Source organism: Anastrepha obliqua, chromosome 3 (assembly GCF_027943255.1).
Source record: "Anastrepha obliqua isolate idAnaObli1 chromosome 3, idAnaObli1_1.0, whole genome shotgun sequence".
Taxonomy (NCBI): Eukaryota; Metazoa; Arthropoda; class Insecta; order Diptera; family Tephritidae; genus Anastrepha; species Anastrepha obliqua.
In genome coordinates this window covers 81,007,921-81,028,332 of record NC_072894.1, presented here as the reverse complement: position 1 = coordinate 81,028,332, position 20,412 = coordinate 81,007,921, and the positions used below count along the sequence as shown (strand labels likewise).

The following is a 20,412-nucleotide window of genomic DNA, read 5'->3' as shown; positions in this document are numbered from 1 at the left end:
GGCACATTCTCTCATAAACAGAAAATGTAAACCCTAAATCATCCGCATCGCCAATACGATTGAAGATTGATCACCCATGAATACTCGGTATAAATCCTTAAAAGAGGTTTATCAACGTTGCTACCACATTAGAAGGCTCCGCTTCTTTTGTTCTCATATATATCCGTCACTTCGTTTACTGGAATATCAATGGGTCCATACTTGCTAGCTTTTATGCCACAACGCAAGAGACTATTCGGACTTCGAGTAAAGGTAAGGGCTCGATATATTTCAGGTGTTGTTGGGAGAGGAGCTCTATTAGTTTCTCTTGTCTTTACGAGAAGGATCTCGGTTTTGCAATGAGCTAGTTTTGAACACTCAACAAGACTTATAGATTCATTGCAAATTAACCGACCACTAACACTACAGAGGCAGCCGTAGCCGAATGGGTTGGTGCGTGACTACCATTCGGAATTCACAGAGAGAGCGTTGGTTCGAATCTCGGTGAAACACCAAAATTAAGAAAAACATTTTTCTAATAACGGTCGCCCCTCGGCAGGCAATGACAAATCTCCGAGTGTATTTCTGCCACGAAAAAGCTCATCATAAAAATATCTGACGTTCGGAGTCGGCTTGAAACTGTAGGTCCCTCCATTTGTGGAACAACATCAAGACGCACACCACAAATAGGAGGAGGAGCTCGGCCAAATACCCAAAAAGGGTGTACGGGCCAATTATATATATATAACACTGCATGGTTGCCCATATTCGACGGACCCATCTGGCAATCCTGTATCTTTTGACAGAGACGTCAGATCGCTTAATGATATACCGCGTTGGAAGCGTCAGTCCAAGCAGATTTTCACCATGGAACAGTACACGCCACGCGAGCGCTCCCAAATTGTTGAAATTTACATTCAACAAAAGAAGTCAATTGTGAAAAGAAGAAGAAGAAGAAGAAAATTGTGATGCCAATTATTCGTCGAAAGCGTATGAGGCAGTTCTGGTTTCAACAAGACGGCGCTCCACCACACACAGCTCGCACCACAATCGATTTTTTGAAGAAATTGTTTCCTCGTCGTTTGATGTCGAAAAATAGCGATTTTGACTGGCCACCGCATTCGCCCGATTTAACGCCACCTGACTTCTTCTTGTGAGGATATTAAAAATCAAAGGTTTATATTAAAAAGCCAAAGACCATAGAAGAGCCCAAGAACAACATCCGTGAAATAATAGCCGCTTGAGAGATATCATATTCACAAAGTGATGTCAACAAATCTACTTGAACCAAATAAAATGATTATTATCGTCAACATCAAAAAAATTGTGTTTTTCTTTGATTAAAAAAAAACACATGGGTCCGTCGAATATGGGCAAGATCATCGTTCCCTCGATAGTCGGTTTTACGTTACTAAAATGACCTGGATTTATATCCGGCCAAGGACTGTCACTCCAGCAGCATTCCCCATATATTCATATACTTTATGTACAAAACAACTACAAGATCATCCACGTATGCAATTAAAGGCGCATACAAATAAGGCACCGTCAAACATAAAATAGCAGAGAATGGAGCGTGAATAGACCTTGTAGCACTCCACTAGACTTGCATGGTTTATAATTCCTTCATCTGTGTCAAGTATAACGCTTCTACCTTCAAGGTAGCTAAGTATAACAGTGATCAAATAGCGGATAATGCTGATAGCATGCATGGCTTTGATTCTTCTTCTTGATTGGCTTTGATTACATTTGCCCAATTTGCGTTCTGTATATCCTGAAAAGTCGACATCACTCGAGGCTTAATGATGAGTGTTTAAAAGTATTCTTTTGTTGGTAGAAAAGTTAACTTTACCGATTTGCTGCTTTATTGTTTAATTATTAAAATCCATTATTTTGATTGCAATTGAACTATAGTATCTTCCTAGATCGCTTACATCACAAATTCAAACCCAAAATATAATTTACTAAGGTGTATTTTAGTACAGGCACAATTTTTCATTTATCTTTTGAAGAAGGAATAGCACCATAATCAATCAGTTATGGATAATAACCAATTGCTGCCAGTGCTAGTAATATTTACCTGAATATGGTTCGGTTTTTCACCTCTTCTATAATCTGCAATTCATTTAGTGAATCAGTTAAGCTTTTTTTACCCAATATCTTAGCATTTAAGTTTTAATAATGATTTTATTTCAAATTTATTTTCTTGATTAATTTATAAGTTGTTTTTGCTTTTATTCATTTTCCTTTATTTGCATATTTATTTTCATTTATCTCTGCGCTACAGAATCCAGCTGTCGTTACTCGAAGAGCGCTTGGACCGAATGCGATCCGAAAACCAATATGCGTACGCGTACTTTGACGCTCAAGAAAGGCGAAGCGAATTGCTTGGCCACCAGAACAATGCAAAAGAAGTGCAGGAAACGTAAGTACATACATTTATTGAATGGAGGAAAAAATGTGTATGGAAATTAAATATGAAATTAATTGTTTAATGCACATACATATTCAGCAGTACAAGTGTATAAATATATGTATGTATGTGCAATGAGGTCAGGCTAACAAAAATTGGAGTATTTAGGAGGATTTTGTTAAAAAAACCTAAACGAGCTAAAAGAGTCGTCTAGTGTGATGGTCGAAAAAGTTTTAATATTTTTTTATAACATATAACACACCCGCCAAAAAACTCCACCCGTTGGGATTAAATTAATTATGAATTTTAATTTAATTTTAACCAATTTTCACTTAAGTCAGATTGATGGGACTATACTTTACATGCGTATATATACTTAGCCTTGCCATAAGTTCTGTTACAAGTTAAGTTCGTTATAGATATGAAATTATAATACTTTTCTAATGAAGCTAGTTTTATTTAATCACGTAAATTTAAAAAAAAATAGTTTTGATTCGAAATGGTCACAGTCTCCTTTTACATAAGCCTTCAAACGATTTGGCCATTCAGCTATTGCATCACGCACGGTTTCCATGGATACTGACGTCGCTGCTCGGACCAAAGATTGTTTGAGCCTCTCCAAATTTCTGTGAGGTCTTCGACACACCTTGTTCTCCAATTCTCATCACAAACTGTAGTCCAATGGATTCAGATCTGAACTTTCAGGCAACCAACCTTCTGCGTCTATGAACCCAGGAATATTGTTTTTTAGCCACTGTTAGGTGGTTCTAGTCGTATGGGCAAGAGCGCGTTTGAAGCGAATACTGCTCAAATGCCTCGGTCTTAACCCCTTTTTCGCAGAAATGAAGAGACGTAACGCCTTTACAAAACACTCCCCACCAAACCATTACGGAGGTTGGATGGTGGCCACGCTGAATCCTTGGAACAACAATTTTTGCGTCTTTAAAAGTTTATCATAGATTTTTTTGTTTTGCTTATTAAAAACTTCTTCAACAGTGAAAATATTCTCATTTGTGAATAGAGAATTTTCATGGCCGTTGACCGCGTACCACCGCAGAAGGTGCTTGCATCTGTCGAGTATAATTTTCTTCAAGCGCGTTGCTAATAGCTGGCCAGTTGAGCGATGGAAGGCTTTCATGTGGAGATCGTCTCTAATTAGTCTTGACAGGGATCTGGTCGATACATTCATTTCCCTGGACATGATTTTCTGCTGTCTAAAGGAATTTCTGCAAATTCTTTCTCGAACGGCTTTTATAGCTGCACTGATTCGAACCACGCGAGGACGACCACTTCTTTTTCTGTCAGTCATTTCAGACGTTGGGGAAAAACGATTGATCGTGCGGTAAACAAACATTCTCGAAATATTAAGGTTTTTCAGCGAAGACTGAGTATAATTTATGAGTAGACTACGCATACGAACAAAAGCAAAAATAACGAACTTTTTTCTGCGAATTCGTTCTCACCGTATGCATCATTGTAAAATTTGTCACAGAATTTATGGCAAGACTAAGTATATATCGCACCCTAAATACAAGAGGGTCACAACTCAAAATTATCCACACTCGAGCTTGACTTGTTTACAGTAGCACAGAAAACAAACTATGTGACATATCACGCTGAAATTTGCCATGTAAGCTTATAACAGTCCTACCAAAAAACAAAAAATGTATTTTTGCCATATGTCATCCGCGGACCGTTTTATTGATAACGTCTCGTTCATATTTGAGCAGAAGGGACATTTTGAGTTGTGACCCTTTTGTATTTAGGGTGCGATATGTCAATGTTAATTTTCAGTAAAAATAAAGTTAATTTTACGAAACCCAGAAAAATTCATTGAATATTCATCAACATTTTAGAAAATTTTTTATTACAGAATAATATAGTGAAAATTTCCAAAAAAAATTTTTATTGACTTTGTTATTCTAAAATTAAATGAGGTATAAAACTGCATACTCAAAAGTATTTTAAAAATTATGATTGAAAAGTCGTAAATTTTCTGAATTTTGTACAAAGGGCGGGACTTTGATTCATGTGCCTTTTGTTACAGAATTAACTACACTTTTATTAGAAATTAGTTTAAATTAAATTAAAAAACTAAATGTCAAAAATTTGGATTTTTTGTTAAGGGGGATATAAATATATTATACTCGTATATATATATATCTTTTAAGAATTTGCTGCCTTTCTTGGCAGAAATGAGTTGAGATTTACCTACCGACTGGTGACTTCTTTTTGAAACATTCTTTGCTACCATTTGGTTTTTTTGTGCTTTTGCAAAGAAAAATCTTACACAAGTAGAGTTAATCGAAAATTAAGTTGAAAACACAAAGGTATAATTGTGTTATTGTTTCACAAAGGCACAGTCTTATTGTGATGAAAATTGAAAGGGTAAAGGCTAAGAAGTACACAGTAAAGAAATATGCATTACAGAGAAGATCTCGCATAATGCAATTTTTTTCATACACATACGAAGGTATGTATGCATGTGCAGATGTATGCAATCTTATAAGAAATGTACTAAGAAGATTATAAAATGAGCTGATTAACTACTCGGTTAATATTGGAGTGAAGGACGTTGGCATAATTAACTGCCTTAAAAGCACTGAAAGGATAGTAAAGTTGACTTTTGACTTTTTGTTTTCTTATATGATTCTTCAGTTAATATTTCTTAAATTAAAGTTATAAATATTAGTTGTAGATAATTTTTCCGAATATTTCCCGCCAGATGTATTTAGTGAGGCATACGTCACGATTTGTACATTGCATCGGGCTAAACTAACTATAAGACGGTTTAAAGGTGGTTTTACGCTCTAGAAGTAGTTATTTTACGATTTTGTGTCTGGTGAAGTCATCATTCCAAAAGGAAGATACAGAAAAGAGAATCTTCGACAGATTCTTCAACGCCACTTTGAAGTCGAAGCAGCAGGTCAAAAAATTTTATGTTATTTATCAACTCAATGCAGCATTGAATACAACAGCAAAACATTCTGTTTTGGTACAAGTCAGAAATGTCTGAAACGTCTGAAAATGAAATACGTCCTGCTAAACCAACCATCGAAAATCGAAAAATCATAGAAATCTTGCAGTCGAACCGGTATATGAGCACTCATTCTATTGCACAGGGATAGAAGACTAGTCAGCACACTGTTTGGAATTATTTGTATAAGAAATGTTAATATCTTCTAAACCGGTATAGAATTTTCGACCGACCAAGGCTATATAACTGGGATTATTTCTGGATAGCACAATTTACCTTCATGGTCGTGAAAGTATTGAGTTAAAGCTCCAAGCTCAAGCATAACTGCTTTTAAAAGTCAATCAAAATATGTCTTAAAGTTAAATGTATTATGCGAGAAAACATATTAAAGAGAAGGAAAGAGTGTAATGGATAAATAATATAGGTTGATCCTGACCTATCTAACTTAAACCAATTGGACCTAAATATTTGGAAAGAAGTATTATGCATTATGGTTTCTATAAAACTCGGTGATAAACTCATCGTGAATGTACTTAAATATATCTTTATATAATAATAATAGAAATTGATTTATTGTCTTCAAAATATTCTAGAACCAATTTTCAAAGCACTTTTGCCCCTCAGAATTGGATATCTTCAAAACGTGCTGCTTCTTCAGGCGTTGAAAAACGTTGGCCTTGCATTTTATTTTTGATGTTTGGGAACGAAAAGAAATCATTAGATGCCAGATCAGGGCTTGTGAGGTGGATGACTCATTAATTCGATCTTTTGAGTGCTTAAAAACTGTCTTGTGCTAACCAATACGTGAAAGCTCGCATTGTATTGGTAAAGGATGATTCGTCTTCGGCAGTTGACTTTCCTTAATTCTCCGCAAACTACTGCCAAATAAATGGTTGTGTATCACACAGAATTAACAGTTTTATGTTTCTCATGGCGAGACTTTCCGAAAAAACCGATGGCCATTTGCCTTAAGGTGTATCTTCCGCATACACCTTTTGTGGGACTAAAATTGTCTTGGAATACCCATACTATCAATTGCTGTTTTATTTCCAGCACTTATGTGTAGATCAGAGATTAATCATTTGTTACGATATCATAGACAAGGCTTTGAACAACCAAGGCAGAATGTCTTCAAAATTTCTTTACACAAATCGAAACGAGTTCTTTTTTGGGCAACCTCCAAATTACGGAGTATCGAATGAGGACAAATCTTTTTGAAAACCAAATGTTCTGGCAATATTGATTATCTGCTGTCCACAATAATTCCCAAGGAAGCTTCTATCTCGCTATATGTCACATGACGTTTCTGGGGTTATCAATTGGCGCACAGCGTCAAACGACCTTAACGAAATTAATCGTGCAAAGGTCCACGACCACGTTGGAACTCGTTGTACCAGCGTTGACAGTGGCCTAATATGGTGCTTCAACGCCAAAAGTAAAAGCAAGTTGACCACTGCACCTGCCTGAATAATTAATGTCGGAAATCGTATGAAATCATCACGCGAAAATTTTCAACTCATTGAAAAAGGAACAAATAAAGCTCGTAAGTGAAAACGTTATATGTTTCTGCTAAAAAAAATTTTAAAAATTGTAAAAATATCGAATTACACCTCACCATACGTAGTATAGATAAATTAATTTTCATAATAACTTTAATCAAATAGAGCCTGGAGAATCTTTAAAATAAAAATATGAATGAATACTATTGTAGCCCATTCATCTGCAAACAGGCACAACTCTGTAGGTCGCATTACAAACACTGTGATGCTACCTCGCCCTACTCCCAAAGCAATCAAGCATGAACACGAAATTCTACTTTCTCTTTTCTGCTAGTGCTAAGCACTTTCACACCCACTTCTAAACAATTATGCACGTGTGCAACATTTTTTGCAGAATTACAGAGATTATTACTGCTATACATTTTCTGATGTCAAAAACAGATGTTACCGTTGGCATACATAACATATGTATGTGTATATTTATTTGGCTACTTACATACACATATATTTTATGGTTTATAAACATTTCACTGTTTTGTGCGATCTAAAAGCTTTTCGAAAGAGTGTTTCAGATCATTGACCGGAATGTCCTTCAGGATGTCGGTACAAGTATTTTGGATGGCATCTACGGACGCAAACCGTTTTTCTTTCATGACCCTATGTAATTTTCCGAATAGGTAGAAGTCACGGGGAGCCATATCAGGCGAATACGATGAGTGATTGATGGTTAAAATGCGATTTTTAGTAAAAAATCAGTCACAAGAGTGGATCAATGAGATGGTGCATTATCATGCAATAAGCGCCAGCTTCCTCCTTCGCGGTATTCAGGGAGAATTCGAAGAATGCGATACAACAAACGCTTCAAAACGCCAAGATAGAAAATGATGGAAAGTCTCATTGACGGTTTGGCCGTTGGCACGAACTCCTTGTGGACAATTGCCTTGGAATCGTAGAAAAAAATGAGCATCGACTTGATTTTTGACTTCTCCAAACGCGATTTTAAAACAAAATTTGATATTAGCTCTTTGTTCGAAACTCATTTTTGTACCGATGACACAAACATACTGACACTTTAGACGCAAAAGCTTCGCTTCCACTGAACCGAATGGCCAACTTTTACGGGAAGTCAGCTAGGGATGTAACTTCCAACGCACTAACTCTTTAAATGATGGCGCCATCAAAAACATTTTTATGATTTATTTTTTACTTTTTCTTGTTTATTTTGGACTTCACCTTGTAGTATAACTACCATGGCTGCGTCCTATGAAGGCCGTCGTGTGAGTGCATTCAGAACATTACCAATCTTTTATCGCCGATTAAGCGCCGAGTTTCGGCTTTTATTCGTCAATCTCCCTTTTTTACCTCTACTTATAAGCGGGTGGCTTAAGGTACCGTCCCAAAAGCTGGTGCAAAGTAGTCAAATCGTATGGCCTAGACGAAGAATTGATAGGGATTGTCTTTTTGGGTTTATTCGGTCACCAAAAGTTCATTGTAATAAATTCAAGGTTGCGCACGCTGCATCGCGCTGTATGGTATGTTACAACGTTTTGCTGAAATCATTTGGAACATTGATGATTGGTATCGACATAGAAAAACGAATAGTCACTAATCATTCTCCTGCAGCGTTCTCCGTTGACGGTATCTTTAGCTTTATCTACAATTTTGGAACAATGAAAGACTTTTTCGAGCGTCTCGTTAGTATTATAATTAATCTGAATATCGCAATTTTGTTTATTCACGTACCCATTAAACCAGAAATGAGCCACATGGCGAAGACTGATTTTACTGCAAAAAGCCTGCTCTCCGGCCAGTGGATTTAAGGCACCATTACTGAACTTACGATGCAAATAATTGTGCAATGGTCAACACCAGTTGAAACTTATACTAGCCCAGATTAAATCTTTTCTCAATATCTTCCGTTAAGTGGAAGAACAGAAGCGAAATTGTTGAGAACGGCGTTTAATCGATTTGTGTCGAAATTTCGTACAGGACTGTAATCTCAGTTATATTTGAAAATCCTCCAAATCAGATAACTTTAACATAAGATGTAATGTATGTAGTTTCTAAATGAGCTCTAAGCGGCCCAAAAGAAATTTCCTTACATCGTTATCTTGAAACAATTATCACAATGTTTTTCCAAAAACGTAATTTTATTTTCATTTTTATTTCATTTATTCAGTCTTTGGCTATAAAACTTTACAGACTAGAGGTCCAAAATTACCAACTTAGATAAAAATAAAGATTTAGGGCGAAATCAAAAACAAAGCTATTAAAGATGTCGTTAATTTCTTAAAATACCTTAAAGGTGCATAATTTAAGTATTTTGATTTAAAAATTGTAACAATCAACGGAAAGTGACAACGCAACCCCCTTGGGAGAGTATTGAAGCTTGTCTGCATCAGAAGATCTGGACGGTCAATGATACCACAGACATTGTCATAGATAAACATCAGGAAGTGTATTTTACGCTTTGAGGAAAAATATATTAAATGTATTTAAATACAACGGGCCCGATAAGATGGACGGCAAACCGGAACTACGTTAAGCTCTTTTGATCCTTTGGGAATAAACAGTATACATTTTGTTCAAATTTTCTGACCTTTGACCTCATGGAATCATAATCTGGTGAAACTCACTACAGAGGACGACATTGGTGAAGAAGCTGGGGAGAGTTCAGAGGTCGGCACTCATTGGAATCAGTGGGGCGCTTCGAACGACTCCTACTCTGGCGCTCAACACATTGTTAAATGTGGTACCCGTAGACATCGCAAGCAGAATTGCCGGTATAGGCTCAACCTCACTTATGGGCACTCAAGCATTCTTAGAAACTATGACTTCATCCCACTGTCAACGGATCAATGTATACCCTCGCTTACCCCAACCGGAACTTTCTCCACTCATATTCCATCAAGGGAAGAATGGACTGGGGGCTACACTTAGGGACAGGGCCTGATGAACTTGCTCACAGATGGAACGAAGTTAGAAGAAAAGGTTGACGGAGGATTTTTTTGCGAGGAGCTCCCCATCAGACTCTAATTCAGGTTACCGGACCACTGCAGTGTGTTCCAGCCAGAGGTAGCCGCAATCAAGGAGGTAGCTGATTGGCTGCTCACATGCGTACTAACAGTCAAGTATGTAAATATTTACTTTGACAGCCAAGCGACAATAAGAACCCTCGGATCAGTGACGGTGCATTCGAAACTGGTCAGCTAATGCCTGGCCTCATTCCCGACTGCTTCCGAATTCTTTGACGTAAGCCTCATCTGGGTTTCTCGTCACAGCGACATTGCGGGAAACTGTGAGGCGGATGAGCTGGCCAGACAAGGAGCATGTGAGGTGATTTTCCCGCGAAGGGAGAGAATTGAGATCCCCTTGACTACCTGCGGTCTGCACCTGGAAAGATGGGCTTCGCACCAACTCAGCGAGTGTTGGGCAAGAACACAAATTTGTAAGGACGCGAAATCCTTCTGGCCACGTGTGGATCGGGAACGCTCGAGCGAGCTTCTAAGATTGGCAAAATATCAGCTCTCGAATCTCGTGGCTTTTCTCACAGGACACTATGCGCGAGGAATGCATCCTGTGAGACTTGGAATTACCACGAGGGCTTTTTGCGTTGGATGTATGGAGGATGAGGTGGAATCATCTCAGCACCTTCTCCTTAGTTGCCCTGCTCTGGCGGGGTTAAGATCCAGGCATCTTGGTTCTTACTTCTTTGCTACGTCTGCTGGCGTTGACATTAAAAATCTGATGAATTTCATCAGCAGCACAGTCGTCGTTCATAACCCACACACTCTAAACCCACCCTCCTAACCATCCCACCACCACCTCTCCCCGCCCTCTCCTTCCATTCCATCGGTTTTCTCTTTCACCTCCCCTCCTTCATAATGGTATATCAAAGGATGAATCCGTTTATCTTCATCCAAGTGTGCTCATTCCTTGGGCAACCATTCCAACCTAACCTAATCTTTGATCTCATTAAAGAGCTATAAATCGTTTTCCTAGTATAAAGGTCCTTGAAGTCTCGCGCATAACGTAACAGAAAATCCAAGTTGGATATGCCTTAGAATTAGTGAAGTTAATGTGATTTACAAAAGAGAATTCTGAGTGAAAAATAACACCTAAACTCGAAAATTCATGTACAGTGGAAAGACGAGAATTAGAGATGATATAAGTAGAGCTAATCGGATTTATAGTACAACTTTAGCGAAGGAAAATGGAAACATTTAATGATAATAAGCGACAATTTGTTTCTGTTACTCCGTTTAGATAGATTGTTTAAATCGTAATACCCGAGATACACGTAATTCTTCAAAAGAAATTCAAACAAACCATCTACATCATTAATAAAAAGCGCAAATAATAACAAACAGAGATTGCTACCCTGAGGTAAACCAGAGGTGGCAACGAAAGGCGGGATTTGATATTACCCATTTCGACATATAAGGTTCGGTTACAGAGGTAGCCTTAACCAAAAAATTAATGGAAAACTAACATTTCAAGAACTATATACTAAGCGAAAGAAAGATATGTGTAGACAACGTCTAATTGATGGCAGTTTAAATGATTAAATGCAAAATTGGAAGAATTCGGCCAAGTTGGTAACCAAGGAACGCTCACAAACTAAGTTATATTGATGCTGATCAATTATTTCTTTCCCAAATAAGTACTTTATATCGTCTATTTCACCACCTTTTTCAAAAGAGATTAATGGTTTGTACATCATTCTTGGTACCAGATTCAATAATTTTAATAGATTCAATAGGGTAATAGTTGCAACTTTCCATCGATCAATAAATTCGCCTGTAGCAAGGAAAATATTTGAAACTATATTTTAACTCCATTTTTTAAGTAGAAACGCAGAAAACCCATCTAAATCACATGCATTGGTGGCTCTATGGAAGAAATAACATTGATAATACTTTAATTAAGATACGAACAGTGATCCAAAATTTAATGAATCAATAACATAATAATTGGAATATTTTGTTGTTGTTAATAAGTGAACTTGTATAGTGCTCATATAAATTAAGTTGGCTTGCACCATCAAAATGAAAAACGCGGCAGCAGGAGGCGCAATGCACACTTCTATTTAGTATCGAATCAGATTTAGACAAAATTAACTAAAATTCCTTTTAACCAACTGCTCTACTACTGCACTTCTTGCATCATCGAATTTTTGTTGTTGTTGAGGCAACTTAATTCTACACCAACTTTCACTGCACATCTAACGTTGCTATTTTTGTTGTTGTTGCCACTGTACTTCTAGCACGTAAAGCCTGTCATCAGCAGTTTTGAGCCTTGGAATGAAGCTCTGCATTCGTTGGAGTGGAATCGCTGTTTTTGTTATTGTTTTTGTCGAGCGCAAAGTTGCAGACATATCGTCAGCAATTTTAGAGCGCTACGTGTTTCAACTCTTTTATATTGTACGAGTACTGCAATGATAATTATATTCAGGGATTGAAAAGAACTGGCATTTAAAAAAAGTGTAAATAAAAAAATCTAAGGCAAATCTATTAAAGGTGGTGTTGGTAAATCAGCTCATTTGTTTGTTTTCTTTCGCCATGTTCATGTGGCTGTCTACTTGGAACGAAAGAAGGAGAATTCATTATTTGTTTTCTATTTTCCCAATACTTTGCTTTGACAACCAAACGTACAGAACATTGTTGTTGGTCCATTGCCACCACCTTTAATAAATGCGTCTTGAAAAAATCACATGCTTCCATACAAAGCTTAAATTTGAGAGCTTTTTTAAAATTTGATTTGATTTGAAATATTGGCTTAAATTAAATTTGCCTTTTAATTAAATCATTGTGTTATTTTATGACTCATACATATTAAAAAAAAAATTACGTTTTTTATGGCAGATTTTTTTTTTTTGATTTTTGTATAATAACAATTATACTGAAATATTAATAGGACTATGATTAAGTTCGTGCGGTTTTTTTTCGAAATTTGAAACTTTATTGACGTAAAATGGTTACAAATTTAATATTCAAAGTATTGTCCATCGCTTACTACTACTTTTTCCCATCTTTCTGGCAATTCACGGATTCCCTTTGTGAAAAATTCGGTCGGTTTTGCCGCAATCCACGAATCGATCCATTTTTTGACTTCATCGTAATTACGGAAGTGCTGGTCAGCCAGGCCATGTTGCATCGATCGGAAGAGATAGTAATCGGATGGCGCAAGGTCTGGACTATACAGCGGGTGGGGTAGGACATCCCATTTGAGCGTTTCTAAGTATGTTTTGACCACTTGTGCAACATGTGGCCGAGCATTGTCATGTTGCAAAATAACTTTGTCGTGTCTATCGGCGTATTGCGGCCGTTTTTCTCGCAGTGCTCGGCTCAAACGCATCAATTGTCGTCGGTAGACATCCCCCGTAATCGTTTCATTCGGTTTCAGTAGCTCATAATACACAACACCCAGCTGGTCCCACCAGATACACAGCATAACCTTCAGGCCATGAATATTCTGCGCCGACGTCGATGTTGAAGCATGGCCAGGGTATCCATACGTTGCCCGACATTTTGGATTGTCGTAATGGACCCACTTTTCATCGCCAGTCACAATTCGATGCAAAAAACCCTTTCTTTTGTGCCGTTGAAGCAGTTGTTCGCATGCCATAAAACGGCGTTCAACGTCTCTTGGCTTCAATTCATACGGCACCCAATGGCCTACCTTTCGGATCATTCCCATGGCTTTTAAACGTTTGGAAATGGTTGATTGATCAACTCCCAAAGTTTTTGCAACCTCTTCTTGCGTTTGAGCCGGATCTTGATCGAGCAATTCCTCCAATTCGGTATCCATGAACTTTGGCGGCGCACCCTCGCGTTCTTCGTCTTCCAAGCCAAAATCACCACTTTTAAAGCGTGCAAACCACTTCTGGCACGTTCGCTCAGCTAGAGCATGCTCACCATAAACTTCCACCAAGATACGATGACTTTCGGCTGCTTTTTTCTTCATATTAAAATAATGAAGAAGAATTCCCCGCAAAAACACATTATTTGGCACGAAATTCGACATTTTCAAGTGTGGTAAAAATATTGTTGTTTACGCTTCAAATAAAAAACTTATACTGACGTTTGTGCCTTACGACAGTAGCTCTCCAATGAATGTTTGGAAATGTGGATCGATGGAATAATAATCAAGTTACGCCATCTGTTGTAAAACCGCAAGGAACTTATTCATAGTCCTATTATTTTTTTTGTCCTATAATAAAAGAGAAAGTATGACAGAAAATTGAATTGTCCTGGAAACAGTCACCTTAACACACATCATTCCTTGCAAAAAATGTCAATTTGACTCAACAGCAAAAATCAAATTTCAGCAATAAATAAAATAATAATATAAAATAATATATAAAATATATAGTATGTACTCTTATTTTGAATATAATTTTTTCCAAATTCGTAGCTTGTATAGCAGATATGACTACCATTCGGTAATATTGTTCCACAATGGAGAAACCTACAGTTCCAAGCCGATTCCGAACGGCAGATATTTTTATGACGAGCTTTTTCATGGCAGAAAAAATTCTCGGAGGTTTGCCATTGTCTGCCGAGGGGCGACCGCTATCAGAAAAATGTTTTTCTTAATTTTTGGGGTTCCACCAAGATGTGAACTTACGTTCTCTCTGTGAATTCCGAATGGTAGTCACGCACCAACCCAATCGACTACGGCGGCCGCCTTAACATTAATAAAACAAAATTCATGCATATCACCAGGATTCACGCAGAAGCACGGACTAATCAAACATCAATACCTTTGATGCTGAAATAAAAACCAGAATAGAAATGGCTAGAATGTTGGACCCTCAAAGTCTCTGAAAAGAACAGACTCGAGGCCTTCGAAATGTGGACTGTAAGGCGAATTTTGAAAATTCCGTGGACCGATCCGGTTTCTAACATATAGGTTCTACGACGAGTTAATCGAGAACGTGAACTTCTACAAGCAATAAAACGTCGCAAAACATCTTATCTTGGACATATCAAGAGAAACACCAAATACCACATATTACAATTAATACTTGAAGGAAAAATTGGAGGGAAACAATGCGTAGGCCGGAAGTAGTTATCATGGTTACGAAATACAGGGTGGCTGATGAAAGCCGCTACCAAAAAAAAATTGAATAACTTTTTTTCTTTTTAAGTTATCTGTTCCATTTTTGTTTTAATTTGCATATTGATCTTTAAAATTTATTAAAATGGATAACTGGGACACGCAAACAAGAATTTGGATAGTTCGCCGCTATCACGCACTGGAGTCCGTAGTTTTGGTACAGAGAGAGTACAGGCGGATGTTTGGCGGCGATCCCCCGAGCAGATGGACCATAATGAGACTGGTGAATAATTTTGCTGAGCAAGGAACAGTCGCAAGAAGGCCTTATCATCGAAACCCACCAGTTCGGACGGAGGAAACGATCGCTGCTGTAGCTGCAGCTATACAAAGCAATCCAAGGGTTTCAACAAGAAGCTTATCTGCTCAACTTGGTGTCAGCCGACAGTCTTTGCAAACAATAAAGCACAAAGATTTAGACTTATTTCCCTACAAAATTCAAATGGTTAACAAACAGAATGCAGCAGACTTGCCGATTCGCTTGGAATTTTGCCAGAAGATCCTGCAAATGGTGGAAGAAGACCAAAACATGTTAAACTGCCTTTTCATGTTTGATGAGGCCCATTTCGATTTAAACAGCAATGTGAACAAACAAAATTGTCGAATATGGAGTACTTCTAACCCACAGATACTCCACGAGACGGAATTGCATCCTCTTCGCGTGACAGTGTGGTGTTATTTTTTGAAGAAAATGGTCACACCGTTACGGTTACTGGAGACCGTTATTTGAAAATGCTGAAAGAATTTTTCTATCCAGAACTACGCCGAAAGAGAATTCCTTTCAACTCTGTGTGGTTTCAACAAGATGGGGCAACGTCTCACATAGCCCAGACTGTTATGACAGAGTTGCGACGAAAATTTCCCAATAAACTGATTTCAAGAAACTCCGAATTTCGTTGGCCCCCCAGGTCGCCTGACCTTACTGCACCTGACTTTTTCTTGTGGGGTTTATGTAAACAAGAAGTTTATAAAACAAAGCCAACAAATTTGGATGAACTAAAACAATCCATTCGGGCAACAATTGCGGCTATTCCTGTCGCAACTCTCAAAGCAGCAATGAACAACTTTTTACTAAGATGCCGCACTTGTGTCAACGAGCATGGGGGGCATTTAAATTCAATTATTTTTAAAACTATTTAGTTAAGCTACATTTAATAAAATTTAATGACCTTCAACTTGAAAAAAATAAATGAATTCCATACACTAAAAAAAAAGTTATTTGAGTTTCTTAATGTAGCAAAATTCATCAGCCACCCTGTATAAGGCATTGGCCGGGCATATGCAATGTTGCAGAATTATGGGATGCAGGTAAAAATAGAGATATTTATAAAGAAATTGTAAATAATATAGTCTAGCATAAGTGCATGTGCCTGCCAACCCACAGGTTGTGGGTTCGAATCCCACGTAAAGCACGGTTCTCGCACTTTCCCAAATTTACCTACTTCCCTTGTTTCTGAATAAATGAAAAAAAAATCTCATTCCTCAAACCCAAAAACTTATCCTTTCCATCCTTACTCCCGCACAATAGTCAGCGCAATATTTGTATTATAGCTGCTAAAACAAGCAAAAATAAACAGTTATGTACACATTGCATCAGTGGGGCCAGCATGAGGAAGCGGGCAGCCGCGGTAATAGCGCAGACACACCACTTTAGTGAAGTCCTCAACCACCTGTGCGATCCTTCTGCCAGAAAAATGTGACACACAGATGGCGCTCCAAGCAGTGAAGAAGGCGTTGTTCCTAAGCAACGACAGGTGGGCATTTCCATCACTTAGGACTGGTAGTGGCAGGCTAATCACCTACCCTACCAGAAATCAAAAGATTAACGAAACCAATGCAAGACAAGTCATTTCGAGGCCCTATGCTCCCGAGAGGAGTGTATAAGGGGAAACAAATTAATTAATTATTATGTTTTGACTAATATAGATAAAAAACAAAGAGATATAAAATATTGTATGGTCGCTATACATTCGTAAAGAAATAAGCAATACAGTAGAAGAAGATAGGTGAAGAAGTAAGATACGAAAACTCAGAATAATGAGAAGAGTCGATTCAGCCATGTCTCTCCGTCCATCCGTGCTTTCGATAACTCAAGCAAGCACTTATATACCCCTTCATTAAAATAGTACAACCGGCAAGTGACGCTCTAAGTCAATTGATTTTAGTTCTGTTTTTTGACAAGTTGTCACATTTGCGATTAACACTCCTACAAAAATTCCATCGCCATTATTTGAGATTTGTAAAAGTTACGTCGTCTTGATTAAATCTACCTCTGCACGTGTTTTTGATTTTTTTTACACTTTTAAAAATGGATTTGATTTTACAATAACAAGTTTGTATTAAATTTTGAGTCATAAATGGATTCAATAGAGTGAAAACCTTAAAAATTATGTGACGTTGTTTCTGTAATAAAACTTTAAAGAAAACTGTCGTTTATTGTGAGTCCGTCGAGCATGACGAACGTAGTGGCAGATCGTCAACAAGGCAAATTAACCATCAGAAAGCTGGCAGAAGAATTGAACATTGCTTACGGATTCGTTAAAGAGTTTGTAGTTTGCCAAAAGGAAGTAATGGAGAACTTGATGGCTAAACTAAAAATACAGTTCCAGAAATTTTCGAGCACTTGATCAAACGCTTGGATAAGAAGGCGATAATATCACGTTCAAGGAATAAACTTTTATTTTGCGTTTTCTAAATATATTCCGGGAACTTTTTGACCAAGGTGGTATTTCTATGTAACTTAGTACAAATCTTACTTTCCATCCAAGGCAGTTTAGTTATACACATCGGTACACGTATTGCTCGCCAACTCAAGGTGGGTACTTTTTAATATATGAAAAACAAGCATGGTTTTTATCCGATTCCGATAATATTTATGTGAGGTCGGTTAAGAGCAAAAATTTTAAAGTAATTTAAATTTAATAAATCCTTAAATATTTGCAGAAATTTAACAATTGCTTGCTTACTTTGCTTTTATTGGTTGATCTGTGACCAGTCTTAGCCAGTACATTTCACACTTTAACCTTTCGCTTATATTTTATAACAGGTATGCATTTTTTTATTTCTTTGCTGATTCATTGGAATTTTTCATATTTTCGCTTAATTATAACTAACTCTTCTAATTCCAAAATCATTCACGTTTCACGTTGAAAACCAAGCAAAAACTCAATAAATTAGTGGCCATTTCTTGAAATTCAATGAACCACATCACCATTTCTAATTGCTTTAAATGTCAGCTTGTCCTCTAAAACCATTTCGCTGTACAGCAATAAGCGAGTACTGAAGAACAGGAAAAACGTGGCCAAGATGATTTGACTTTGAATAAAAGCATAGAAAAAAACAGTCAAGAGTCTGCAGCACTTTTTTTGTCTTTTTAAGTTTTTTCTCTATGTATTCACCCACTACTTTGTGAGTTGTTCGAAAACGTATCTCAAGTGCTACTGCTACCAAGCAGGTTAGCACCTGGCAAAAAGATATTTGGCCTTCATGTATGCATGCACACATATAGACGTAAAATCGTACATCCACATAAATGCATTGGTACAAACCAGGGTGTACCAATAAATTCCTAAAAAATTTAATAAGCAACTCTCAACTCAGCGAATTTTATTAAACCACTGGTAGATGATTCCCATCGATAATAAAAAGTTCCTCTTAATACTTTTTTTTTGGTTTACGTGATGATTTCTACGCGGCATAAAATATCGTTCAATTAGCACACAAAAGGAATATATTCTGTTACAACAAACCTGTCATAAAAAACCACTTCACAGTACAGTTAGAAAATGAATTTTCAGGTACTTACTCGATCACCCTCGTAGACAAATACAAAAGCACACACTATATTAACTCAAGCGCAACGAAAAGAACCGTGGGTGTTGGACAAACTTATGAATGCATATATGTACACACTAGTAAATGCATTTGTATGCATGCATACTTGTATGTGTGAACGTATGTACATACTCACATAGGTGTGACATACTGAAGTGAGTGTATTCTTTTAAAGTGGGTGAGTGTAGGTGTTTCACTTGAAAGCTCACTACTTTTACTCCCTCTCCTTCCCTCCATCACCTCTGAAATTTACTTGATGAAGAAAAAATTCAAAGTAAAAAGGCAAATGCTGAAAGGAAAAATTTCACTTCAATAGTTTTAAGTGCGAAATTGCACACTTGATGCAACAGCTCTAACGTTAAATGCAGCAGGAACTCACAACATAGTTTTGGGTAGCGCACAAACAAAAAAAAAAAAGAAAAAATGGCACAAGGTAGTTGTCGTACGAGTTTTGAACGTGCCGTGAGTTTCGAACTATTTTCTTCGCTTTGTCTGTCCTTTGTAAACTGTTATATGTAGGATCTTCTTTAACGACATGGTGTCACCTTGAAATTGGGCGCTTCGCACACGCAGTTGTCTATTTGTTTGGCTGCTGTTTCAGATCTAGACGCATACACCTACCTATAAAAGTAAGTATGCTTGTGGGTGAAAGGCACTCAGCATGGCCAGTTCCGAACCTTTTATTGTGCGAACGGTTGGACAAATGCAACATGCGAAAATCAGAGAAACACAGTGAAATGGAGTCAACAAAACGTTGAATAGGTATTTGAAAAATTTATTGAGTAATAGCGTTGAAAACTAGCAACTAAAAACAGGAATCGCAATTGTACATGAGTTATTATCGAAATTTCAATTTGTCGGAAATAATTTGTCTATTTAATATTTGTCTATATTAATATAATATTTATAGCAATATAATACTATACTTATACAAGGAATATTACTGCTATATGGCTGCAACTTAAAAAAAATTAAAAAATTAGCAATTAACTGTTAGTTTTAACCGATATTTTTTCAATGAAATAAATGGTAATCAATTTAGAGGTATCGGATTTTAAATTGAAATAAAATTCAAATTGATTGGGTAATCTTTCTTATTTCATTTTACACATTACCATTCATGACATGCGACCTTTCAAGTGTTGGTCGCAACTACGCCGTAATTCCTCCATCCAAAAACGTCAAATTTTGGATGACTCGCTGGAGGACTTCGTTCGGTATCTCGTGAGTAACTTTAGTAATTATGGCTTCCAATGACTCAATCAAAGCTGATGTATCCACAAAGGATTTTTACTTTACATACCCAGACACGATCTTAGTGACTAATCCGCCAGTCTGAGACGAGAGATAGATTGCTCACATAAACGACGACGCAGTAAATCTGTTGTTTCACGGTCTGTATGACAAGCAGCGCCGTCTTCTTGGAACCAAATGTTGTGAAGATTATGGCCTTCAATGTCCGCCATCAAAAAGTTGTTTATCATAGAGTGATAGCTTTCGCAATTCACTGCTACATTGACGCCAGCCTCGTACTTGAAGAGATATGGGCTGTCAATGAATACTGAGAAAAATTATGTATTTAGTTTGACAGT

The 20,412-nt window shown here is 37.3% G+C and overlaps 1 protein-coding gene across 1 annotated transcript in view; it reads left to right on the top strand.

Annotated features, from left to right (window-relative positions):
• LOC129242909 (uncharacterized) overlaps positions 1-20,412 on the top strand; it is an 85,218-nt gene that overhangs the window by 50,004 nt on the left and 14,802 nt on the right. The window contains exon 3 of the mRNA XM_054879834.1: positions 2,267-2,404. Within this exon, the coding sequence (XP_054735809.1) occupies positions 2,267-2,404 (138 nt within the window). The remainder of the gene's footprint in view (positions 1-2,266; positions 2,405-20,412) is intronic.